At 41.5% G+C, this 27,202-nt stretch overlaps 1 protein-coding gene across 1 annotated transcript in view; it reads left to right on the plus strand.

Moving 5' to 3' along the window:
* Nucleotides 1–18,911: 18,911 nt before the first annotated feature.
* Nucleotides 18,912–27,202, plus strand: part of hmcn1 (hemicentin 1) — an 85,956-nt gene continuing 77,665 nt past the window's right edge. Inside the window, exon 1 of the mRNA XM_040128896.1 lies at nucleotides 18,912–19,167. Within this exon, the coding sequence (XP_039984830.1) occupies nucleotides 18,912–19,167 (256 nt within the window). The remainder of the gene's footprint in view (nucleotides 19,168–27,202) is intronic.

Raw genomic sequence — 27,202 nt, forward strand, 5'->3', positions numbered from 1 at the left:
CGGTAGCGCTCGAACGCAAGAAAAGCGGTAAGACGGCCACGCCACCTGTGACGCGAGCAAGGGGAGGGCGGTCCTACCTCGCCTCCCACTACTCTGGAAGTGGTCGAATCCATGGCGTAACACGGTGCATCAGACAATCACAGACGATCAATGGGAAGAAATATCTCAAGGGAAGTTCTTGTAGTTGTGGCCTTTTTTTTTTTTTTTTTTTTCAGAAATTATAATTTACAAACCTTCTTTTGCTAAGATACAATTCATTGTCACAGTAAGTGGTGGATAAAAAAAAAAATTGATACTCAGCTCCTTTATTTAAAGGATAGTTCTCATTTTTAAAAAGACTGTATTTAAGCCAAAGTTAGGCACCCACATGAATGCTGAAGCAGGTTTTCCTTGCTGTAATCATTCCTCCTGCTGGTATCAGCCAGCAAAGATACCTTCCTAATGTGCTTTCCATGGAAGCGATGAGGGGACGAAATTCACGTTCCTCTGTCTGTGCAAAAATATTTTCCAAAGTTTATCTGAAGCTTATATGAGGCTTCAGTGTCCCGTGGTAAACAAATCAGGTGGATATCTTCCAAAGTTACAGTGTTTTTGTTAGGACATTGCCTCGTCTTGTTACTGTCCTTTATCTGTGGGAGCACAAAGAGGGAATTATACTAAAAATAATAACTTTGAGGATTCTCATGCATTCTGATGAACTGAAGAAGGGAAGGAAGGAAAGGGTGGGGGGGGACATAAACGAAAAGAAGAAAAAGAACGAAATAAGTAAGGAAATCTGGATGCACAGAAGGACGGAAAGAAGAAAGAAACCAAGATAGATGATATCAGCAATATTTTATGAAATGGAAAGGAGTGCCTCAAATTTGTACCTAATAAGTACAATAGATTTCTCGACTAAATGTACAAAGTCATGACTATCCAACTTTGCTCTCAAGTGTCAGGTCAGGAGGTAGGGGAGCTATAACAGTGCCCCCGTATCTGCCCAGTAGGATTCAGCAGCTGGCTCAAGGACACCTCAGCAAAGTGAATGCTTGCTGAGTTTAATCAAAGTCCACTTGGTCCCGGGCCTCTGCCTTTTTCTTGTCATGTCGGTATGGAATTCTCCCATTTACATTTGATGCTGTCTGTCTTTTGAAGCCAGTAGCCATTCAATTTACACTGTCAGTGTGCCACACTTACTGGCCATTTTTTCATATTCTCCGCTACATACGTCTGTGAGCCATGACAGCATGCTGGGACAGGCACCGCTGCATAAGTCGTTTGATGTCCATTAAGAAGGAACATCCAGGCTAAACCCTCTCCACAGACATCATCATAGAGGAAGAAGGACCCATTCACCTGCCCTGACTGAAAAAAGCTTAGTACTACCTCAGCACGTCACTAATTAGATTAGAGGATAAGGATCGCTTCAGCACCAATGTGTCAGCCAGCCATCGTATCCGCATGGTGAGTGTGTACGTGTGCATGTCTGTATTTGTCTGCATGTACAGTTGGTCGTGAAAGCCTGGCACCAAATGTAACTCGGTGACAGCAGCACAGGAGCATTTAGACACAGCCTTAAAAGCATGTTGGGCATTGTGTAGAAAACCACAGTGATAACAGCCAAAGCCAGGGGTCCGCACAGATTAGGTTTATCAACACAAAGTAATCTCTTCATAATAGCTCTTGTGCTGGTATTAGTGCCACGAAACACTGTGCTTCCATCCATGTGGGGGTGACATTCCTGACAAGGTGAAAGACGTTGCTGCTGGCTCATGGTCAACAGAATGAGTGGCTGGTTGCCAAGGATGGACACCTGCATCATATTTCACCTCCATGTGTTCTTTGTAGCTGTGTCTATGTATGGCTGGAGTATACAAGCGGCACCTTCATACACACTGCCCAGGAAACTAACCAGGTTTAAGGTCACATCACCGAAGGTGTTTTCAACAAAACACTTCGAGGTAGATACAGCACAAGTCATCACTGATGAATCTCTGTTCAACACCATGTGATGGCCAAACACGTGCTTATGGAAATTTAACTGTAAAAACGTGTAGCTGGTGTAATACTAATGGCTTGTATTAATGAATTGCAGAGTGCGTACCCTAAATCGGCCGATGGAGTGCAGCCAGCCGAGCCAGCCTGACTTATGAGTTTCTTGCAGAGGTTATTTTTAGGAATTTGATTGAGACCAAAAAGTGGAAACTGAATAAATTGACAATTAAAAAATTGGTGTCCAGTGGGGTACTACCATATACGTTTGGTAGGATTAATTCTACAGGCAGATTCAGAGAGTGGACACAATAGCTCGCAATTCTTTGAATTGCTATAGGTGTACATTATATTTTGCTTCTTTGCCTTTTATATGAGATGGGAGTGGACAAAATACCATGAACACCTTGATATATAATGCCATCTAACAACACCGCAACTACGAAATAAATAAAATAAGCTCATCTAAAGTTGTTTCAAAATCAATTTGAAAATGAGAAACTTCACAAAAGATAACAGGTCCAATAAGACTCGAGTTGTTATTTTTAAATATTGAATCAACTCCAAAAAAAACTGTGTGCCTTCATCTAAATCTAACACAAAGGACACAGCCTTCATTTTGCTGAGTCATGTATTAGACTCTGCACCCCCCCACCACCACCACCACCACACACACACACACGCACACATACACCACCAATTCCTTTCTTCTACAGAGATTTGTTCAGTGAGGCTGCATAAATGTGTTCTGACAAGGACACTATGAATATTTTAGGTATCTAAGCCCAGCAGTAACACGTGGCTGGTACTGCTGTGTGGACAGAGTTGGAGGAAAGCAGGAGGTTTAAGTCTTAAAGACAAGAATTTAGAATGGCACTGCAGAGTTTAGAGATTTTGAAAATTCTCCACGTGCTAATTTAATTTTAAGGGAAATATTTTAATGTGAGCGATGGCCTTAACAGCTATTTACTGATGTTTTTATTTCATATAAATATTTGTCCTTTTTTTAGTATGCATTGACTTAATGTAGTGGAAAGGATTTATTTTTAGTATATTGACTTAATTTACAAATAACTTCACACCTCCTTTGCACTTCCTTCTCATTATTTTATCAGTGTAGTAAATGCAGTAGTTAGTGCTTCAAACCTGTGTGTGTCTTTCAGAGACGTCCAACTGGACAAACACAAAGTTTTGTTGCTATCACCCCCTCCTTACCCGCGGCCGCTGAAAAATGAGAATAGTGTCACATGAGTGCGGAGTTACATAGTCCTCTGATAAGGTTCCGATAAACTGTGAAACTTGCTCAGGCAACCTTCTCCCGAAAGGCCAATGACACTGACGAAACAGCAGTGGTTTGTCAGCACAGCCAGCTCACGTTGTAGGTGAAGAGAAGGACGTGTCTCTTTTGTTTTAGAGGGGTGCAAGTTGTGGCCTACTTTATGTTCTGTGAGGTCTGAGACATCGCTCTACTTAACGCCTCGGAGCCACCAGACAGAGAATCTTTATTTCCTAAGATTCAAGTCTGTAATGTTTTGTTTACACAAATTTTGATCTCTGCTTTTATTTTTTCATGTGTGTGTCTCATGATAGTTTACTCTATGCTTATAAACAGGCAGTACTCGTTCCTAATTGATTAGCTAACCCTTTAGTTCACGATGTCAGTTGTATGTACTGGCCCATGGACACTGACTGACATACAGGCTTTTCTGTCTTGCAGCCAAGTGAGCTTTGAAGGTTAAAGACACTATTTTAACATTACAGTGACATTCATACCTTTTTAAAATTTGACTTTTAGACAGTTCAGACTACATTTTTGAGACTGCTTTTTGCAAAGGTGCATAGAAGGAAATTTTAAACATAGAGCTGTTCATTTGAACATGCCAGCTACAATGTGAGCTATCAGTCACAGTTAGATGATAAGTTACAGCTAACACCTACTGATGTAACTGATAATTGGGACTATGCAGAGCCACGAAGACTCAAACACCCTCTCTAGTCTTTCCCACAGAACTGTGCCAGGCTCTCTTCTAGCCCTCACAGGAGGAACTGTCACAAGAGAGTCACAGGAGTCTGGCTCTCCGTCCCATGTATGTACACAAAACACTTCAGTGTGGTACCAGGGACTCTCACTTTTCAAACCTTACACCCTCCTGTGGTCTGTCCTGCACTCAGGAAGTGGGTCAGTCGAGTGAGAATAAAGCGTGCGCGCACACACACACACACACACACACACACACAAACACATGCACTGATCAGCCACAACATTAAAAGCGGTAACTGGCTTTAATGCCGTGGCTAATCAGTGTGTATATACACACACATGCACAAACTCAGTTTTGTTGGAATAAGACTTGATTAGCTGCATACACAGCTGCTATCTTTTTGCACTGTTCTCCCTGGAGGGCATGCTGTCTTCCAATTAATGTACTAGGTGCTCTAATTAACTCAGAAACAACCATGTGTTTTTTCCTTAAAACACTGAATTACCTTCATCCTTTCTTTTCTCCCTCTAGTCAGCCGGAATCCACCTGTTCACACACTCCGTTCCTAATTATCTTCTCTAACATACAAGTATTTCCCCTTCTACCCAAAAATCTGTGTTTCTCTGTGTAAGTTGGCAGTATGAGGAATCCAAAGCCCTACATGTCTCAAAATTGCACTGAATTTCAACTCCCTTTTTACAATTTTCATATTTCCTATTTGCTTGCACAGGGCTTTTGGAGTCGAAGAAATTAGCCAAGATGCTCTGTGTAACACATCTTAAGACACTCACATGGTACTGTGGTGCGTTAGTCTTGAATTTACTTGAGTTCAGAGGTCATGCTCCTTGAACCCCGCTTGCATCATGTATTGCCCTCCAAACCTCTTTAATCCAACGGAGTACAGGTCTTACCACATCTGCTTGAGTTACCTTAGTGAACATGAAATATGACAATAAAAGCCAATTATAACATCCAATAGTGTCCCCAACGAAACAATAGCCTGCTCAGTGTTAAACGAATGCATTTAGCTTTAGCAAATCCCTGAAATTTCGACTATTTTAACAATGCACAATGCTTCTGAGGCATAAAGGTGTCCACAGCAAGCTAGGAGAAATGTGTGAGCAAAAGTCACTTTAAAGTCGTCACGATTCTTCTCTCACCTGTTTTTCATATTTCCGAGAGGGTCAGGGATTGTTCTGGAAATGCCAAGAAGTCAATCAACTGACAGCCTTCATGATCAGAGGCAGCTATTTTAGAGCAACTTAAAACCAGGGGGATCAATATCTGGGCCACTTCAATCATAAAGGTCTTTAAAGAATACCGCATCAGCATGTAATGATTGACTGATTGCAACTATTGTGGTAGAAATCTATGTGCAGATGTGTGTTGTGCAAATGATTGGATGTTACGTAAACGATCAAGACAACACATGATCGCTCATACTGTTCATACTGCTGACCTTTAAAAACATGCAAATCTGTAGACTTGCATGTGACTGTGTTTGGTCTCAGATAATTCTGATCACTCGCTGCTTCAATCTGTTTCTCTGTTCCTTTCTGTCTCTGTCTCTCTCATCTGATTCTACCCTTTCCTCTTTTTCTGTGAATAAGGTTGGTGCCTGAAGTGTTGATAATTTATTAGATGCTTATTTCTTTGAAACAGATGAATAACATCAGTCTTCTTTTTTTACTCTTTATATCACTTGCCAGTATTTCAATCTGATACTGTCTCTCTCACTGAGCTCTCTTCTCTACATTGCAAGTGTTAAGACGGGATTATCTCAGATGAACTCATAGAATCTCATACATATTACACAGAGCCAGAAAGCTTATTTCACAAGAAATAACGTTAATTTAAAAAAAGCTCAACATCAGTATCAGAGACAGTGCATGGAAGCCTCGAGTCAATACTGTAGGAGTTAATGCAACATATCATCCTGAAGCACATGTTTACAACAACAAATGAATCTGCGTATATGAATTATTTATAATAAGATCCACATCACAGGACTGCAACTCTCTGTATTCCCACATGCGCCGCAGATTCCTCTGGGTTTTGTGTTTACTCCAGGATAAGTGGTGAGGAGTGGAAAGAGGACAAAAAAAAAAAAAAAAATCGAGAGACAAACTTGACAGCTCCCCTCTTCTTATGATGGAAACTATAACTGTAATCCAGGCTTAATGCTCTTACAATCTTTTGATCTTTTCCCTCTTTGCTTTAAGTCTTTTTACAGTTAAATTAGCCTGCGGTGTAAATGGTAAACACATCACTTTAGTAGAGATATACCCATCTATGCCTGTTCTCTAAGATCTTCACTGAGCTTCAAAATACAGTAATACTCTAATGAATCTGGGTTTAGTGCTTTCTTTGCTGGGTTTTTGATACATGTTAAAAGCTATGAGTCTCACTGTGATATGTTTCATTAAACTTCCTGCACTAGCCACCCGGCATCCCCTTTGTCGTTTAATTCCCCTGCATCTTTCCGAACGAGAATTCAATATCTCACAGCTTTTCACTCAACACACTTCATCCATGGTGACAGTAGGGTGCTGAGAAAAGCTGCCGGCCATACCTAATTAGTTGCGTACCAGTGGCCAGCTCATCACACTGTGCTCTCCATAATGAGCCAGTTAGCAGCACGTCCCCTTCGAGGAATAGTACAATGATAAACATGGTGTTGTGCACTGCTGGTAATGATAGCCAGAAAACTGCTTTTGAGGCCATGGCGAACGGACAGCTTTATCGACATCGGTCAGCTGTTTCATCACATTTTTGCATTGTAACCCTCCGAGTGTCATCAGCAATGACTATAAGCTTTTACCAGTCTTTGCCAATCTTAATTTAACTGCCTCAAAAAACTTGTGAAGCCTGTGCAGAAAGACACAGGCATATCAACTTTCTGCACTGGAATAAAAATTTGAATAACTATGACGATAAGGTATACATGCAGTGAGAGAATTTGGATTGCCACCACGTACACGGTTAATTATTATTCTGTTCACACTCAGTATTGTTCAAAGGGAGTCCACTGTTTAAGTGAGCAGCTCCCCTAGAGGGCCAACAACTGGGACCTAAAACAGAGCTGCCGATGTCGCAACAGGGTTGCCTCTGTGTCTGACCTGCCGAGGTTGTTATCCCTAAAACAGGCGGACATACTCGACTTATATTCTTACATACCTATATAAATTGAGACATACACACACGAGTAAAGCACATGTTGTGCACTCATGCATGTGGACAAACACACACAAACGCAATCACGCACATCTGCACACGCACACACAGTGGCTGTTGGCTATCAGTAATATTCTGTTGAAATGGTTAACTTTTAACCAGTGTGCTTTCAGAGGAAGCGTTACATCACTTTGACCCCTGTCGCTTTTATCCAGTCTGGTTATTGCTGAGCTGTGGGCAACTCACACCAAAAGTGTCACAATAGCAGTAGTACATTAATTCCAGAAAGGCGATCGCTTTACACATAAACAAATGGACTGTAGAACACACACAGTACATTTTACATTCTAATGACACTGATGAAAGTTGTATTGAAGTGCTGTTGTACCTGAGATTGACCCTGATAAATTTCACTGTCTGGGTCGAGGAGCTTAGCTCAGATTTAATCAAAGGCACCACAATAAACTGGAACATTTTAGATTCTGTGCTGATTAAGGGACAAAATGATGGGACACACAGTGGCAATTCTAGTTAAAAGGTGAGACCGTCAGAATTGAGTGGCAAGTTAAGTAGGTCTGCATATTTCCATTCATGTCTTTTCTGGGGCATTTTGACTTGGTTTCTATATGCATTTGTCTCTCTAAGGTGGACTTAGGGCTGAAGCCGTGGACTTTGAAAAAGGGGAAATAAGTCTGGAAAAATGTTATTAATATATGGCCGTGTAAAAGTGTAGGCCGGAAGATGTCTTGTAATGTGAGGCACAGTTCTAATACCTTTAATGATTTGTGAATATGCTTTGTGCTCTGTGGTCGAATGTTTCACAGTGTTTGAGCTTGTAATTCATCAACCAAACGCTGCCAAACCCATGTTTTTTGTGTTGTCCGCTGACAGAATGCACAATACTATTCGCCTTTATTTCTGGACAGGCTCCCTCTCAGAAGTTAAATTAACTTTTGAAGTAAGTGCTTCTAATCTACTTCTCTATAAAACATCAGTGTCTGTGCTTTTGAAAGCAAATGGGAGATTAACTGAGCAGGAAGATGACGAATCATATGCCCCAAGGAGCAGTGTTGTAAGAGGAAAGACGATGATATTTACAGCACGGGCTTGAGAGCGTGAATTAGTTGTGGAAGGAGACTGAAGTGCTATTGCATCTTGATGGATACGTGGAGGGTCTCTGTCTTTCACTACTGTGTGCATTAAAACAAAGCACAAACACATTATTTTTTTCAGAGCTCTTTGCAGCTACAGCTGGTGTGACTGAACAGAGGTTAGGCATTCTGTTAAAGACACATACTGCAGAGGCAAAACCTGGCATTGATGTTTCCTGTTCAAATTCAGCAGCCCAAACAGAAATAGAGACAGTAGCCTTGACTATACGTCTGCATTCTCTGCTCATTCAAGCATAGACGAGGCCGCTTGCTTATCTTGTGGAAAATTTGAAGATTTGTGCTTATGTGTTACTCAAGCAGCTTCTGTTGTTATCACCATTGTCTGTAATGTGTTTTGTTGTGGCACCAACAGCAAATGTCAGCAGGCGTATTCTACTGTGGCAGACCATAATATTTACTTTACAAATTGGATCATGAGAAATCCACGGCTGTCTCGCTCTGTATAGCATAGAATATGAAAATACATAATTGAGCATGGCACAACGTTACATGATAACACTGCATTTAAGAAAATCACATATTTATGAAAAATTGTTTAAAATCAGCACACTTTTTTATAACAAACAATACATTATATGATACACAATAATCATATTTTAAAGGATATTTCCAGCATTTTTGACAGTAAGGAACTGCAATAACTGGCTTGTGAGAAAGGGGTAGTGGTAGTAGAGGGCAGTAAGACGGAAACCGGATAAATAAAAAGTTTTACACAAGGGTCACACTTTTTAGGTTTCGATATTGTTCTAAAGAAATGTTTTTCATCCCTCATTTATAAATATTCAAGTTTGCTTCATGGTTCAGTGCTGTTGCCTTTAAACTACAAAAAGTACCTTTAATCCCTGAAAGACATAGCTGACATTAACCAAATAAATACAAGTACGAGAGATCAAATTTTTTTGATTATATGCCTGTGACCATTAAAAAGTGCAAAAGAGCTGCGCACCGAATCCAAAATAAAGTTAGAGCCGACGACAGCAAAGGAGAAGACTGTTTTCTTTATGGCAATCAGAAAGAAAAGACAACAGACAAAATGCAGCGGTGAGACGTCAGAGATGCTTTCTCAAGATGAATTTACAGCCTTTTTGTGGATGCATTAATAATGCAACCGCTTCAGATGGAGTGGTTTCTTTAAATATAGTCCCATATTATGGCTCAGTTTCACGTACATCTTGTATTTTTTCTCAGTGTCACATTCCAGCAGCGAAGAGCAGTGTTTATATTTTGACCACGATCCTGTGTTTTGGCCAAAAACAATCACTCAGTTTTTAGACTTCTTTCTCCGGCCTTCCTAAAGGTCTCATCAAGCTATTTTTATGTTAAATAGATTTGACTGGTGAGATCACTGGGGTAGAGAGATTGATGGAGGACATACTGACACTAATGTAAATGATTGATTGACAGATAGATAGATAGATAGATAGATAGATAGATAGATAGATAGATAGATAGATAGATAGATGCCCACCTGTGTTGTCTGTGCTTTGTACTATTTCAGGAATGATTTTTGGTGGAATTTCTGCATTTTGAAAAGTGACAACAACACGACTGACGTCACACTGCTTCACCAGGATGTGAAGCATTCAACATATTGACCTGCATACGCACATATTCAGTACAGTAAATACACACACATGTACACAGACACACACACACACACACACACACACACGCACAACCACACATACGCACACACACACACACACACACGCACACTCACACACACAGCAGCACCAGCTCTGATTAGGAAAACCTGCATTGACCTTGACACTCGCCCCACATATAAATCTGCTCACTAGTCAACAAACCCTGTGTTACCATGGCAAAGTATATTAGTAACCTGAAGCTCATTTTCTGTGGCAGCACTAACGTAGACAGTTTTGGAACATAAATTTGTCTTTCAAATACAGCATGGTGCGGAAAAACAAGATTTATCCAACATATTTTTACAACATGTATGATTGTCTTGTTTTGTTTAAGTCTGTAAGCAGGATTCTGTGTTTTCTGTGTTTGTATTTGAGTGTGAGAATGATTGTGTGTGGGGTTTTTTTTTCCTTTTTGCTTGAAACTGATTAAATGCGACTCTTTCTCTGGAATCAGTCATGCACACATTATAAGAAAAGGATGGATATGGAGCATGATGGAAGAAAATATTTATATCATTTATATAATTTATTCCAGACGTTAAAACTCATTTAAACCAAAGATGTTAAACTCATTTTGATAAAAATGATCATTTGTGACTCAGGTTCTGCCTCCCTGGAAAACAGGAATTTCAACTCTAATAGGCCTTTTTTCAGGGCAGTCATTTTGACTGGTAATAAAGGCACAGATGTTCCTAATAACATTAACATTGGGTCTATTCTGTTAAAGGTCATCAGTGGGTCAGTGAGCCAACATGCACAATATCAGGACCAAGAAACTATAGCAGCGAAATAGACTTTAGCCATCATTAATTTCATTATTTCCACCTGTGCTTTTCCTACGGTGACATGTCAAAATGTCTTGCCTGAAAAAGGTACATTTTCATACGTAGGGACTTCATTATTAGATGTCAGCAAGGTGACACCATACAATGTTAATATTAAACTGTTTAAGTGCATCGACTTTTTTAAGGCCCCATACTAGTTTTCTATTAACTTGACAGGATTTTCTGATACAATTGACAAAACAGTCCAGAGCAGCAATCTTTAACTAGCGCCAGGGTTTATGGTTTCCTCAAGGAAAATCACAAATAGGTGAGCTATTTTGAAAACTCAAGTGAAATACCATTAAGCAGAGTATCGGTCACATTTTTATTTTTGTCCACACCAACAGGTGTCAAAGCTGTAACTGACAAGCACTAAGCTAAGCTAGCTACTTTCAACAGTAGCAGGTTCGTCACCTAATACTAGCAGAGGCTAGCAGACACAGCTAGCTAATATATTTGGCTTTTAAGGACTTTGACCACAGTTATGAGATCTATTGTTAGCATGTCACCGAAAAGCAATCACTAAAAAGTCTGTTGTTAATGTTAATATGAATGAGATTGACTGAGGTGATCTAGAAATAAAAGCTATCTTTTGCATTTGTAAATGTATATTTTCCTCGACATGTAATGTACAGTCTCGGCTGACTAATATGACAGGAATCAATAGAATTTCTCTCTCTTTTTCAAGTCATGCAGCAAATCCTTGTGACTTGTAATGTATCTCAGTAGCTGCTGTGTTCATTTGTTTTAATTTAACTTACCACACCTATTCCGTAAGGGCAGTCAAATTGTTGATGCTACAGATGAATAGGTCAGCAGTGGATGTCTTGAACACTGGATGAAATATCCCAAAAAAATTCTATCCCTTCTTCCTTTAATGTACATTAGTGTCTTTCTTTTGTTTTCTTTGTGAATGTATATGGTTTTCAAGACATGTTCCTCATAGTTTTACAAAAACTTTTGTGGCACAAAGTCCTTTTGGTATGATTCCACTGTACACTGTAGGGCATAAACAAATCCTCCCAAAGTAATTCAGACAGCACTACAAAATGGCAGAAATGCTAAAACATTTGCCCTCGGAAAAGCTTCAACACTTGTGTTGAGAAGCTGTAGGAAAATATGTTGTAGGAACTAACATGCTAAATAAAGGAAGAGAGTACATATAAGGACATTTCGTGACCACGCTCAACTCAAATAAGTCAAAATTAAAATAATTTTAGTGAAAGATTTAATCAATTATTGTCATTATAACAAGATTTGTAGATGTACAATGCTGTAGCATGATTGTAACCTTTCACCTCAGCTATGAAAGGCCAGCACTTTCAAACATGCAGACTTAGCGTTTTCTTCTGTATTCTTATGTAAGATAAACGTCCATGAGTCAGGTTCCTCTAGCCCATGGGAAGTGAGACTTGTTGATGAAACTCGTTATTTTTTTTTTTTTGACTGGTGCTTCCTTGTGTTGGGGAACAGTTTGTAGACATAATGTCCCTCAACACGCACAAACACACGTACCTACTGTATGCCTGATGCACACACAGTCGCCCTCTGTCAGAAGGCTTAGTTGGGCTGTGAAAGCCTTTATTGTCAGAAAATAGACTGTGATTATGGCTGAGGTACTTTCAGTGGGACAAGGTCGGGGTGATGTTATGAGAAAAAGGTTAAATGGGAAAATACAAAGTCGTCTTTCCCATAATATTCTAGTGTGAATCTACTTCTTGTTTTGTGTCTCGTGTGTGTGGATGAATGGGGGCTGCTTACATGTAGTTGAGTGAGTTTGTGTAAAAAAGGAGAAGAAGCGACAAAGTGTTTGTCAACCGCAATGAAAAAGACACACACAGTGTATTTATTGCATAATACACTTATTTGTTGTGCATGTCCACCCACCGTGCTTCTCCCTTTTCTCTAAAGTATTACATAAACTTAAATTCCTTCTCATGCATCATCCGTCTATCTGTCCCACCATCCCGCTCTGGTTCTATTATTTATGGCACAGCCTTTCATTGGTGACGGTACTGTTCAGTTTTTGCCCTGTTGTTCTGTCCCTTGACTTCCACAGAAACTCTCAATTGCACGCTCACTCATGCTAAGATGGAAAAAAAAAGAAAGGAAAGTGTGGAAAGTACATGTTCAGGAAAGAAAAAGAAAAAAAAAAATCAGACAGGTTTTGTGTTCTTTAGCTATTGGTTAATAAAATGAGTCAACCCTAAGCAAAACACCTTACATAATGTCAAAAACCTAGAGGCCGGCGATATCACTAGAGTTGGGTTTGAAGTAATACCAGGGCGGGATTTACAAATTTAAATACCGATACTTCTTCATATTAGAAGTGGCTAAGGTATTATCATGGGGAGAGCGATGTGTCCTGTTTTATGAGGTGAATGCTCCGTTAATAAGCTAGATTACATTTTCCAGAACTTGCCAAACATAAAGTATTTCTTTTTACTACCCTCTGATTAATTAATCAGAAAAAATCAGTCACATACATGTTGACGTACGAGGCAGTTTAAGATGGTAAACAACAAAATCTTCATTGATTACAGAGAAGCAGGGAGAGTATGCGTAAGTGTCCGTGGCAACCGAGGCAGTGTCAGCCACAGAGAAATGGGACAAACAGGTGCGTTTCATAATGTAAATGAGCCTTTAGAAGTTACTGCAGGTCACGAGCCTTGTCCTTGCTTCCGTTTTCCTCTGCCTCTCTCACTCCTCATGTAGCACTCGCCCACATTTTCTGTATCTCTCCTTCGCTTTCTGACACACCTGCACCCTCGCATGCACACGCGCTCGCACGCACACCGCTCCCGCGGAGTCCGTGCGCCCGGTCTGTGACAGACAACGCCATAGTGAACGCTTAATTATGTGATCGGCGTCAACAGTGCATTTGAAATGAGGTAGTGAAGGCAGCCGTCTGGCCAGATCCAGTTAGATCTGAATCTGACAGACGGAGAGAAGCTTCTTCTTTCCTCATCTGTCTTTTCCATTATGGCCTGAGCTAAAGCCAGGAATGACCGCGGACTATCTTAAATTTTCAGAAGTCACATGTCCTAAGTTCTCACTGTGTAAGGTCTTAAAGTTGCAGACGGCAGACCCCATGTACTTTAAGGAGTGTAACATTTCCGCTGAACTATATTCTCGCTTTTTTTCCCCTTTTCCTTGATTCACATGTCTGCGGTTCCCGCCCTCTGCATTTCACTCATTTTTCAGTATTTGAAAACAAACTCCAGATAAAAATAGCCAAGGAACAAAGAAATCTTTTCATCGCTGTTTGTGTGTGACGGATGTCTGAGTGTGTGAGAGACAGAATGCGACATTGAAGTAATTTGGAACAGTTGTTTGCACCGGCACACAAATGCTAGCATTCGCATGGTTACCCCTGTCTATACTGTACAGCATGTGTTTATGAAAGCAAGAGACCCATAGAGGGAGAGAGAGATAAAATGAAAGAATGGATAGGAATTACAAAGGGTATGTTGGTGTGCATGTGTACAACCACTGAGCCTCATTGGCCAGATGTGTTATGTTCACTACAAAAGAGGGACTTTAGTGAGATGAGAGGCAGTAAATCCAGGGATTAGGTCTGTTGGGCAAGAGAGCACCAGGCCCCGGGGCGGGCTTTCTGGTTGGCTTGGCCTACTGGGATGGAGGGGGATGGAGCACATGCGTCATGTGGATCTTGTTTGGGAGACAGAAGGGCTGGTGTTTGTGTGACACAGCTGCGTGTCCTGTGAGCCTTCACTCAGCAGCCAGTGTATCTCACAAAATGATCACAAACAAATTCAAAGCTGCTCACACGTGTGAGAGAACACTCCCCTTTTCTAGTATGTTCTTGTACATTTCCCATCCTAGGTATTTTTGACAACACTAGGGAGGGAGGGAGAGAGAGAGAGGGTGTAAAACTGTATTGTGGCCCAACTTTCTCACTCTTTCCTTCCTGTCATTACCTCAGCTCTCTTCCCCCTTAAAGACTTTGGTGCCTATCTTGTTCAGAGTGACAAAATACTCAGAGTGACAAAATAAGCGTGATTTTGAACTTTTAGAAGTTCCTAGTGGTCAAAAGGCAAGTGCATATAGTTGAAAGATAATCCGCAACGGTGCCTGTAGCTGGCTGATTTTAAAAGATCCGTTACATTGCCCTTCCTTGCCTGAAAAAAAATGAATAAATCGTCAGGGAAGGTAAATTGCCAACTGTTCTTCAGAGAGAAGCAGCTTCTTTCCTCTCCATTCTACTTACGTATTTTTGGCACAATCTGATGACTGTATTGCACGTACCATCCATTTACCTGCACATGCTCAAATCAGTGTCATACCGTCATTGTTAGTCACCGACGGGGTTTCCCTGATGCTGCCTTTCTGAAAGCTGCAATGCAGGATTATCTAAACATTTTATTTTCAGACCGGTGTAACAAAACAACATCAGCACAGAAAGTGTGAAAAGACTTAAGGCAGTGGGGCTACAATTGTGACTATGTTTCCTGCTCGCTCTCCTACTCTCCCCAGTGTCTGAATAGTACTGGCAGAGTGAAGGAGAAAGTTAGTCTATGGTTAGTTTGTGAAAGTTGGGCCGAAATTTGTTGTGCAATGGAAAAGGAAGTTACGCAACTTTAATGTCAAGTCCACTGGATTATTTGTTTTTTTCAGGTTTGGTAAATCTATGGAGCAACTCCCTGAGGCGTGCATACTCCTGCCAAGCCACCAAACCTTGCCAGGACCTAAAATAACCAAAGTGGCTTCCAAAACCAATCCTGTAGCATTTTTTCCTACTGCTAAGTAGAGTCAATCACCGATTAATTTTCTTCGGATCAGGGCTGTGCCTGCCTTTGTGGTTGCCTTAGAACAATGCTGTACCAGTGTACAAATATCCTGTTGGTACAAACTCTTCGAGCTCCACTGTTGTTATTAGGGGAAAAGAATCCTATATCTAAACTTAATTTTTGTATTTTAATTGGACATGATGCTAACATTTAAACCGAATACCGCACTGTAAAAATTAAAGATTGATGATACTGTCTCTTTAATCATTTAACCTTTCATAGTCAAAAGGTCATGAATTCTTATTTGAAAGTTTACCTGCTGAACTGGTCTTTGATATGGAAACAACTGTATAGGCTCTACTAAACACAAACAATGTGTGTTGCTCACGCTTGATAATGAATCTCTTCATTTTAGTAGAATTGAATCTACTCTCCACCCTGAAAACAAGCTATAGCATGTGTGTGTCTATCTGTGTCTGAGAGAAAAAATTTAGATGTGTGTTTGACAGTAGATAAGCTTCTCATACAGTTCCTTACACACTTCCAGCTCTCTGGCTCAGATCACATCTGTATCTCCCATCTTATTTCCAGCGAAGCGCACAGGACTTGATTGACAGTATTTGAAAATATCGGCTTCGGCAGGTTGCTGTGAGTCGGTCATATTGCTAACCTGCCCACACAGTAGAAAAACACTGACAGTTGTTTACATAAAAAGCGGTGAAATTAGTGTGTGAGAATGTGAGTTGGTGCATTAACAGTCCCTTTGTCATTTTTTCTTCTATGAGCTTGTTAGGAACGGGATGTACCTCTGACTCTTGTTATTTCAGCTTAGAAAAGATGTGATTTATTTATGTTGAGAAGTGCGGTTTGTAATCACTTCCTACATGCTAGATTTGTCATGGTGCATTTTCAAGAAGCTTTTGCCTCCCCATTTGTTTGCCATGCAAAAACCTCATCGGCAGATGCTCAATCTCCTGCATCATTTGAGTCTGTGTCTTGGTCAGTGAGGTTTGGGGTTTGAGGTTTCCCGTGTAACTTTCCATCCACATCCTCCAGTAAAGACTTGGTGAAATTGGAAAAAAGCCAGACACTTCACTTATGGCAGTGTCATTTTCACATGCTCTCTTAAGCTTTATGTGTCTGTAATTTAAAAAAAAAAAACCGCATCTTGCTATCATTGTCCCTGTGTCCTAATCCACGGTGTTGAGGCCCCGGAACAGCAGCGTGAGATATCAGTGGTGCACTAGCTCCCCCTAGTGCCAAAATAACTTTTTTTTTTTTTTTAGAGTTTACAATGATTGTGTGAGGGGAGTGAAGAACAAATAATGTGTGTAGAGCAGTGGTGGTAAGTACTCAGATCCTTTGCTTGAGTACAGATGGGTGACAAATTAAAGGAAAAACCACCCTAAAGTGATTCTACAAGTCTATGAGTTCCAGAGACTTGTAGAATCAAGTCTCTGGAACGCTACTGGACTGATGAACACCATTCTTCCAAAAGATATTCCCTCATTTGGTGTTTTTAATGATATCGGTGGAGAGCACTGTCTAATATTTCGGTCGAAGTCTCCCATTAGTGTTCAGCTGGGTTGAGATCTGGTGACTGCAAAGGCCACAGCGTATGATTCACATCGCTTTCACACTCACCAAACCATTCAGAGACCCGTCGTGCCCTACAGACAGGGCCATTGTCATCCTGGAAGAGACCAGTCCCATCGGGATAGAAAGGTTTCATCACAGGATAAAGGTGATCACTCAGAACAACGTTGTATTGATTTCCAGTGACCCCTTCCCTCAAAGGGGACGAGTGGACCCAAACCATGCCCTCATTGCAGGGGTCAAGTCTTCAGTCCTGTACTGCACTCGTCCAATTGTTGAGAATATGGTGAAGGATCACTCATCTGACCATACCGCTTTTTTCCACATCCCTGCCGACCAGTGCCTATGGTTTTTGTGCCACTGAACTCTCAAATTTGTCTTCATCTTTGTAATCAGGGGTTTATGCTCTGCAACCCTACGATAACATCTCTCTCTATGTAACTGTGGACGGACTGTCATTGCTGACACAGTCTGATCACGCCCTGCACTGACATTCTCAGTCACCCAAGGAAGAGTTGCACTGCCCTTTTTCCTTACATATACAGGCTAATGCACGAGCATCACGGTCATCAAATGCGCGCTGTCGACCACAATTTCCAACCATGTTCACGGACGCCTTTCCCATAGATCCAAATTCAGATGTCACTGTTCCTATTGACACACGGGCGGGTTGAGCAGTCTTTGTGACTGAAGCTCCTGGCACCCGTGCCCCAACAACCAGCCCTCTCATAAAGTCACTTGGATCTTTTCCTCTCGCCACTTTGATACAGAATCAGAATCGACTGGGCCCGCTCAGCGTTTTCAGACAGGCCACAGAGCGTGATTGGATGCACCGTGCAGTGCACCTGTGTGGAAGCATCTGCACTCGTTGTATCTCCACTCATACACACACTGAACACAAATTCAAAAACGTGCATTCCTGTGGTTGGGCAACTAAGTGTGAGGTCAGAGTACAACCGCTGGGTGGCACTACAGAGTAGAAAACCTCCGAAGAGCTGCCTTTTTTTGATAGACCTTGTCTTGCACCAGCTTGTCTCATACTTAAATTCAGCACTTTGAGACCATTTATTCCTTTCTGTGTCTAAAAATTGGGATTCAAAATAGTTCAGCATTCATTGTCCCTGTAAATCATTGGCATTTAATCGGTTCAGATCCCTGCTTGTTTCTCTACATATTTGTGAGAGTTGCAACAGGTGCGTAACCGGCACGTGAATCATTTAAAAAATTGCGTGGATATTTAATAATGGGAAACGTAGGAGAGCTGCAGCCGTTTTTTGTAACGCCGCTGCTGTGTAACGCGACTGAAGTAAAGTAAACTACGCGGACGGTCTCTCCAAGTAACTCGCAACACCTCATCCAATCAGAGCCCTGCCGTCCCTCGAGGGGTACTGTTGCGCCTCGGATGCTTTCTGCCCAGCCGAGAGGTGGTCTTTCGTGTGACAGAGAGCTGAGCCAGGGCTCCGGACTCCGCAGATCCAACCGGCAACAGGCGCTGCTGCAGCGGCCGGGACCTCGAGGGTTTTAGCTCACAGAGAGGTGAGAGGCTGCTCCTTCTGCGCACGCAAGCTGCCGAGGAAACTTCAGGGGCGCAGGAAAACAGCAGCAAGACCAACGAGGGATTCCTTTATTCCTCTCCATACAGCTGATGTTGTGCCCTTTGTAGAAATTTCCAAGTACGTTTCAGTCCATTTTTTGAGAGCCCGATGTCTCTGCCGTTAGATTCACCTTGAGGTTCCGATTGGCGAGAACAAAATACCAAAGAACTCTTACTGAGAAGTATCTTGGATCCGAAATGGGCTCCGGGTTGGTGTGGCTGTCTCTTGCGCTGTCAGTGGCGCTTTCCGCCGGGCAAGACGCAGGGACTGGGGCCACAGAGGAGGACATCCCGGAGGGGGCATCCACCCTGGCCTTCGTCTTTGATGTGACCGGCTCCATGTACGACGACTTGGTCCAGGTTATCGAGGGTGCGTCCAAGATCTTGGAAACATCCCTGAGCAGACCTAAGAGACCTCTCTATAACTTTGCCCTGGTCCCTTTCCACGACCCAGGTAAGGCAATGGACACACACATGGAGTGAAAGTCTTATGCCGTGGTGGTCACCCCTCGGCTGATTTCCTCATCGCGCACGACCTTTTTCGGTTTTACTGTAGAATTCGTGCACGTGTTTTTGTGATTATTTGGGGTTTTGCGCTTTGCGGTGGAAACAAAAGCACACAGAAAAGTGAGAAATGTGATAGTTTGCTGACAGTCCGCCCCGCGAATGCCTAATGTTCCTCACACCTCCAGAGGAGGAACTCGGGGGGATTTTGTCTCGGCGCACAGATGTTCAGCCTGACGGTCACTATCATTAGCATTCCGCCAGGGTTAGTGTGTGGCTTTGGGGTTTGCACTGCAGCCTGATGATTATCATCACCCTCGGTCGCTCTCTCATCCTGAACAGATAGTGCCCAGGCGATATACTGTATCACCGGGCTTTTTAACAGCAACCTTGGCTTTTAGGTCAGAGGTGCAGGTACAAAGTTGTCATAAAAAAATAAACCAATTTCACATCATCATTTTCATATATAATAATACTATAATAATTCACATTAAGTAGGATTTGAGTCCTCATGGGCAGTGGTGTGGGAGTGTGGCAATGCAAACAGAGCTATTAGAGCGTATACATTCAATGTGTGTAGTTACTTACATCAGTTACATCGGTTTCCAAGTATTCGTGTTCACCATCACAAGCAAAGCTTTACTGAAGTTGACATTTGAAGCTTGAAGGTTCTGGCCACGGCGAGGCTTCGTGTAAGGATTTTTGAGTTCCTGTAATTACTATTTTCTGAGAGGGAGGAGATGTCACTTACCTGCTTGCAAAAACACCATCAAAGGCTGTTATCGTGCCATGTCATGGGGGTTTGTGTGCTGATTTGGAGGTGAGAAGTGGAAGGTGTCCGACTGCAAAAATGCTCATTCAACAACAAGAGCAAGGGGGAGATGTGGCTGTGTGCTTAGTGTGCCTGTAAATCAAAAATGCTTTCCAGAGTCACCGTTGTAAATCTCATAAAGGCCAACAGAGACAGGTAGTGACAGCTGAGGGAAAATCTGAGTCTTTTTTTGTACTCAATAGTGGCCTTTAAGGACTTTATGGTACCACTTATTCCAATCATTGCTTGCCAAAGACTCTCAATTCTATAGAATTTGTGTAATATCCTGCCAAAACCGGCTTTAGAAAATTTTATATGGACTTCCTCCCCACTGCTTCACGATGTATACGTTTAAAATCTACTCAGTTTAACCTGAATAGACTTAACAACTGTGGAGACAAACTGTTCCAAGAGATCTGAGGGAGGGAAAGAGATGAGTAGACAGAGGTGATCTGTGTGGTGAAGAGACAGATGCTTATCCCAGATGTTTGTTCTCCTCTGCTAAATTTCAGCATGTCACAAATTCTTATGAAGCACAGTTCCTCAATCACTGATTCAATCTGCCAGCTCTGCGCCAAGAATAATAATTATATTCAAGGAAGAAATATGCTCAGTATACACAAGTGTTACAAATGATGAATTCATTATTGTGTGCCTCAGGGAGGAGAGTAAATCTCAGATCATTAGCAGTTGATAGAAGAGATATGATGCATTGTGTCTGGGACAAAGCGATAACAGTAAACAAATACTGGGATGATAACTTGTATCTAACGTTTATGGTTTGACTCATAGCAAATGCTACCTCCACTAGGAAGTAATTATTGGGTTTTCCTCGTACAGTAAACTGGAACTGCTTGAGTCAGAACCTCAGTGTTGACTTCTCAAAGACACTGCATGTCTTTGTGTTTGTCCCTCACCACCAAGTGACATTCATTTGCTACTTAAAATGTTTACAAGGATGTCAGAATGTGTTCTCCAAAAACCCCCAGGGGAACAGAGGAATGAGTAGCACTGCGCCCTGCAAGCAGGGGTAGCTGAACATTTCCCCAAATGTTGTTTTGTGCCTGTCTCTTCGTCTCACTTTTTGTTCTCTTCCAACAATATCAGAAACCCTTGGAGAGAATCAGTTGTTTTAAGATAAGGACTTTTATTTAGGGTTTGTTTCATTCTGACACAGATCCGTTTTCTCCACTTTCCATCCGACCCTGTGTGGTAAAACAGTCCCTCCTGTTTGAGTTGGCTCCTTTTAAATCAGAGGCCTGGAGCTTCCTCTTTATTTACATTGCAATCTGACACGGTAAACATAGAGAGAGTAGAGTGTGTGTTTGTGTATCTGTGTTTCTTGTCGGTCACTTGCCTGTATGTGTGTGTGTGTGTGTGTGTGTGAAGCGAAAGTGTCAGGAGGATGCCTGGATATTGGGGTCAGGCTAGTGTGGGAAGATCAGTCAGGAAGCCTCCCCCCTTTCCTCCATCCTGCAGGGAGCGAAAGAAAGAAAGCAAAAGGGTACTTCATAAGTCATTTCACTGAGGCACAGGGGTTGTGTACTTAGCACTACAGTCTGAGAACACTCAAATAAAACTGTGGCATGGTTGAATTTCAGCTCCGCTGTTGTGTTATCATTCCATACACTAGTTACTTCTGAAAATGGCTTTCGCTTATTGAGAGAATCTGCTGTATAGTAGCGTCCTGGACTGTTCAAATACTAGCTGAGAACACGAACATCTCTTCTTTGCAGTCACAGTCCAGAGAACGCTAAGTAATCGGTCATTAAGGAATACGGTCTTTGGCTGAGAAGCCAAAGGTGTATTGAAAACATACTCTCTGGACTCATGGTACATTTATTTGAGAGTTTACAACCAAATAAACTTTATTTCACAACAGACCTGCCATTCCCAAGCCAGGAAGTGTGGCATTTATCCCAGGAGTAATGTCAAATTGTGCATATTTCCAATTAACCATTAATTAACTATTAAGAAGCTTTACAATATGTGAAGAAAGTGCTTTTAGGAGTTGAGTTGACATTAAATAAGTTGAGTGTGCATGTGTCTGCAAATTTGTTTCCACTGTCCACTGGTATTCTACACGTACTTTTTTAAGGCTCTGCTGATGTCCTTACGCACACATGCTCGTCCTTGTAAAATACTACCTTGCTGTGAGAGGGTGTGTTTGTGTGTGTCTTGTATGTGCTTCTGTGAGTGTTTAATTGGCTGGGGTTGAGATGGGTCAGAGCCCAGTGGCTTTGGTCAGTGGGGGACGTAGCACACTCGCCATAGTCACATACATTCAGTACGGTCAGAATGTATTAAGACAGTGACACTTTTTTTGTTGTTGTTGTTGTGTTAGCTGTGTGCTCTAGTATAATGCATTGAAATGGAGCGGTGACTATGAGGTGTACCTTCTGACTCTCTGCTTGAATTTTGAGCAGTTCAAGCTGCAGCCATGAACTACAACATCCCATGGTTTGATTCCCGGCCGTATTTCTCCTTCTCTCCCCTAGTCATTTTCTGTATTCTCTCGACTGTCCAAAAAAATCTAATGGAGGCATAAAATGCCCAGTCTGCTGTTGTACTAATACTGTCTGGCTGCACTGGATGTATTCAAGGAAAGGTACAAGGAATGGTACAAGCCAAACTGAGAGAGAGTCATAGACTGACTGACAGGCTTATTGAGTAATGTCTGCCTAACATACCACACATATCAGCTTGTTCCTATCGAGAACCATTCAGATGTAAGATTTTGACGTTTCAAAAATACATCAATTACTGACATTTTGGAGTTCCGATTCTGTTTTATTGGTATCTAGTGTCCTTGTTCTTGGCCGTTGTCTTTAGCTAGGAGGAGATGGACCAAACCCCTGGGTGGGGGGTGATGACGAGTTAGCTTCTACCTCCTCTGCATGATCAAAGACGCTCATCTCACCACTCCCTTTGTTGGTGTTCGGCGTCCTTTTCTACCATCCCCTTTTTCCTTTGTTTCCCTCTGTCCAGAGCAGAAGTTTTTTGTCTGAACTGCCCCGCCCGTGTGAAATTACAAGGAGTCCTGCCTTTAGCTGGACAGAGTCAATAATGATGCTATTAGGCAGGAATGCCAAAAGAAAGAGGTGGAGGTATTGGAGAATTAGAGGAAGAGAGTGGAGTGTGGCAGACTGCAATGTGTGTTTGTGTGTTTCATGTTCTAATAGACTTACCCTGGAATATTAAAATGGCCTTTAATTTTTAGGGGCTGTACCTGCACTTTCCTAGATGCCCCGAGGTGCTCTTGGTGCAATCGTTTTAACTCCATTTAGCTTTGTAATCGGTGCTCAGGGGTTATCTCCCTTTCATCTCGGGAGGCAGCACATACCTGAGGGCTGCTACGGAAACACTTTTAACCTTGTCCATTCTGTTCCCTGTTTACGAATGTATGTTTGACAGCTTTAGAGACTCCAAGGCTACTTATGGACAAAGGATGTTGTTGGTGTTTGGTAAAGTGACAGGTAGTTTTGTGCACCGACTAACGTGAATCCATTTGGAATGAACGACCCATTCAATTGGCATTTGTTAACGTTTCTGTTACTTTGTACTCTCGACCATGCTAGGTTGATTTCGATTTCTTTTCCAACCTATGTTGAATTCTGAGCCTTATCCTGAGGTCCCGATGGTTCATGTGCCCTGGTTGTGACCTTCAGGGTTCTTTGAAATCACTGTCCGAGCTCTCACCGATGTCCCCCTAGACTTTTAGTATCTGGTGTTTTGTTTGCACTGCAGCATCTTTTGGGTAACTATCTGAGTATGAAGGCCTGAACATTGGACAGACTGCACCAGTGAAAAAGTGGAGAAACAGGCTGTAGGGGAAAAGATAGTATGATTATCATCTGAAGTATAAAACAGAGAAAAAAAGAAAAGGAAGATGATATTTTAGCAGTAAAACTCTCCAGACTGAAAAAGATGATTAAGGGACATGTTTATTGGAGACCCCTGGGAGTGCCTTGGACACATGTTAATCTCTAAATGGATATAGTTTAAATATTTAGTAGTAAAGCTCCACGCTCCAGGTCTATAGCAGTGTGCTGAATCCTCAGAAACAGAAGTCTAAAAGTCAACAGCATAACAGCATTTCAATTAAATGATTTGCTAATGCACGGACATTTAAGACAGAAGCTCTACCTCAGTGCTTCAAGCTGTCAAGTTTTGTCTATTAATTTGCTAAATTAAAATCAATAATGATCTGCTTCAGAAATGTGACAAGTTGAACCTGAACATTGTTTTAAAGGCAGTTCACGTCACAAAGGAATTTGACTGCCGTCATCCGTATTTATACAACTTGCGTTGTATGTTTTGTGTCACAAAACTCATGTTTTGCTGCATGTCTAGTGTGTGTTTTTCTTGTTCTGGGGCAGACATGTTTACCTGACCTATCCCTAACTCTTACCATGTGTCTACACATGGTAAGAGTAGCAAGTCACTCCATGTCCATTTATGTAGGAGAGCTGAGCACCCGAGGCAAGTCAGGTGATTTTGATAACAGCTGCCACTGGTCGCCCTTTGTTGGCAGCTTTTAAAATGCTGTTCTTGCAGTTTGTTGTGTCCAATGCTGTAATGGTGTTGTGACTACAGAAGTCTCAAGCTATCCAGCACATTCAGAAATGTAGAATAAAGTTATGAATAACATACGGACCCATTTTAATGCCTCTACAACAAAATGTTGGGTTTCCAACCACTCTTTCAAACTCTGCCCTAGAGTCCAAGTGGATAGTTTCCACCTGCTCATTGCCAGCTATACCAGCTGCAGACATATGTACGTACACTATGTTGTATATATTAGTATTTTCCAGTCAGCGTTTTTGTGCTTTATTACCCTTAATAATAAGCAGCAAACCTCAGCTCTTTTACTGTTGCCCCTTCAACGCGTGCTTTCCTCAAATCATCATTTTTATAGTCAATTTAGACTACAGATTGATGTCTAGACATTATTAGTAAGGAAACGTTTTTGTTAAAAGATTTTTTTCTTAAGCAGATTATTTAATTTGATTGTTTCACATCATATTTATTGGAGTCTAGAGGACTCATTTGGAGGACATTAGATTTATGTCCACATAGATCTGGTTTCAAAGTTGAACATTTCCGTGGTTTGGTATGGCATGACCTCATTTAGGCTGAGTCTTCCAAGGCTTTTTTTTCGTTACTGTGTAAGCTGTTCATATACATTTTAGTTGAAACATATGTGTGTTTTGAGTGACATTTAGTGAACCATTAATACTATAGTGGTATGCCTCTTCCCATAGAAGTGAACGAAGGAGACATTTTTTGAGTTATTCTGTGTTCACCACATGCAGGGATTTTCCTTGAGTTGGATGATCCTTTAACACATACAGGGGTATATGTGCAGGATAGCAGGAGTTCAGCCCATCTGTTGTTTTTGTGGCCACACTGTATTTTCTTTTGTTTGATACAGATTTGAATACTTGATGATGGCTGATTCAATATCTTTATATTAACAATGGATCAAATGGCTATGTGTAATTTGAAAGATGTCACTCATTGTGAGAGCATTACAGAGCTTTTTAGCATCTTTCAACTCTTTCTTTTGGTTTTACTGCACGCAGTGTTATGTTTTGGTTTGCTCTCACTGCTCTACTCAACTTTTTTTTTCCAGCCTCAGCAGGCAGCTGCTTGCTGCTAAAATGCTTTGATAAATGCACTGTACACTACCTTCCTAGAACTTAATGACAGACAAACAAAGTTATCAACTAGCTGTTGAGCATATTGAAGCATTTAGCTTCTAAGGAGCAAGATAGTTCCCTCAGCAGTAAGTGGAGACCAAAACAGAGGTAAAAAAAAAAGAGTGAATATTGGATTCAACATCATTTGGCCAGAGACATGACTCCAAATGAATGCGAATGTTCTTCCGAATCTGCTGGATGTGTAAAAAGGGCATTTTTTGCTAACACATTCACCTCAACAACTTTATAAGGTGATAATATGTCAGTGTTGTGTTAGTTAGTGTGCTAGTTATGCTGCCTCCAAGTGGGCCAAAAAAATAAAAGATTGCTGCCTTAAAGTGGCAATAGACAAGGTTTTTGCTTTAACTTATCATGATGAATAAAATTTTGATTGCACAATGTATTCGCCATAGAATAATGACAACATCAGCATTTGGATTGGTTCCTTATCAGCCTAGCTTTCGCTATGCAATTCTGTCTGCCACCGGGTATGAAATCTCCTGGGAAAATGAAGGCTCAATTTATGGTACAAAGGAAGTGCGTCTGCCATTGCGCAACCTCAACAGGAAGAGGACGGCGCTTTTGTTTTTCCCGGTAGCTATTGGCAGCTTCCGCCAGGTAGCGGAAATGACGGACGGTGGAACAGCTGGAGGAACTGTGGAAACCCTACCCGGCAAAAGAAATAGGACCTCATTGTCAGAGGAGGCAAAGAAGGTGAAGAAGGAGAGTGACAGAAACCGAGGTATAACGAGAGTGAACCTCGGACGGGCATTCTCTCGATGGAGAGAGCTCTGGGATTTGAGAAGGTTCAAAACCGACATTCAGTTGGCATTATTTCTACTAGATCACTAAGTCTACTAGATCAGTAAGTAACAAAACCTGCCTACTTATTAGTACAACCTGGAGTTCTACTCCGCCTTTATCATAGCAATGAAGATCTCGTATTTGCGACAGTGGCGCCAACAGTAATACCACTCGGAAACGCTTCTACTTGTCCATCTTTACAGAAAAGACCTTCGCAAGCAGGGGATTGCATTTTTGTAGAAGGTAAATGATCTTATTATTGCAGGAAGACAGGTTAACAGCCAAACACGAGCAGTACATTTTTCAGTGACAATATGTGCTCTGATGCCTGCAATGTGTACAAAAATGGATGAGCTCTTGGGCCACAGCGGAGGACTTTTTCCGGTGCAGTTGAACGGTTTTAACAGTTCTGTTGTTCTGTCAGATAGATTATTTAAGATTAACGTAGACCATTTGGCTGGTTGATAGCGAGCCAAATCTCTCAGATGCTGTCTGCAGGTGTGTAAGAAAAATTGTATCTGCGTGCAATGTGTTGTGCTTGATAAACTTTTGCTTTGCCTCCCCAATATAACCTTTTTCAGTTATATTATTTTCTTTTCAAGGGTTTTTCTTTCTCACATTTTTTCACTCTCCACATGCATGCATCTCGTGTGTAATGCTGAAGCATT

The sequence above is a fragment of the Xiphias gladius genome, chromosome 6 (genome assembly GCF_016859285.1).
Source record: "Xiphias gladius isolate SHS-SW01 ecotype Sanya breed wild chromosome 6, ASM1685928v1, whole genome shotgun sequence".
Classification (NCBI taxonomy): domain Eukaryota; kingdom Metazoa; phylum Chordata; class Actinopteri; order Istiophoriformes; family Xiphiidae; genus Xiphias; species Xiphias gladius.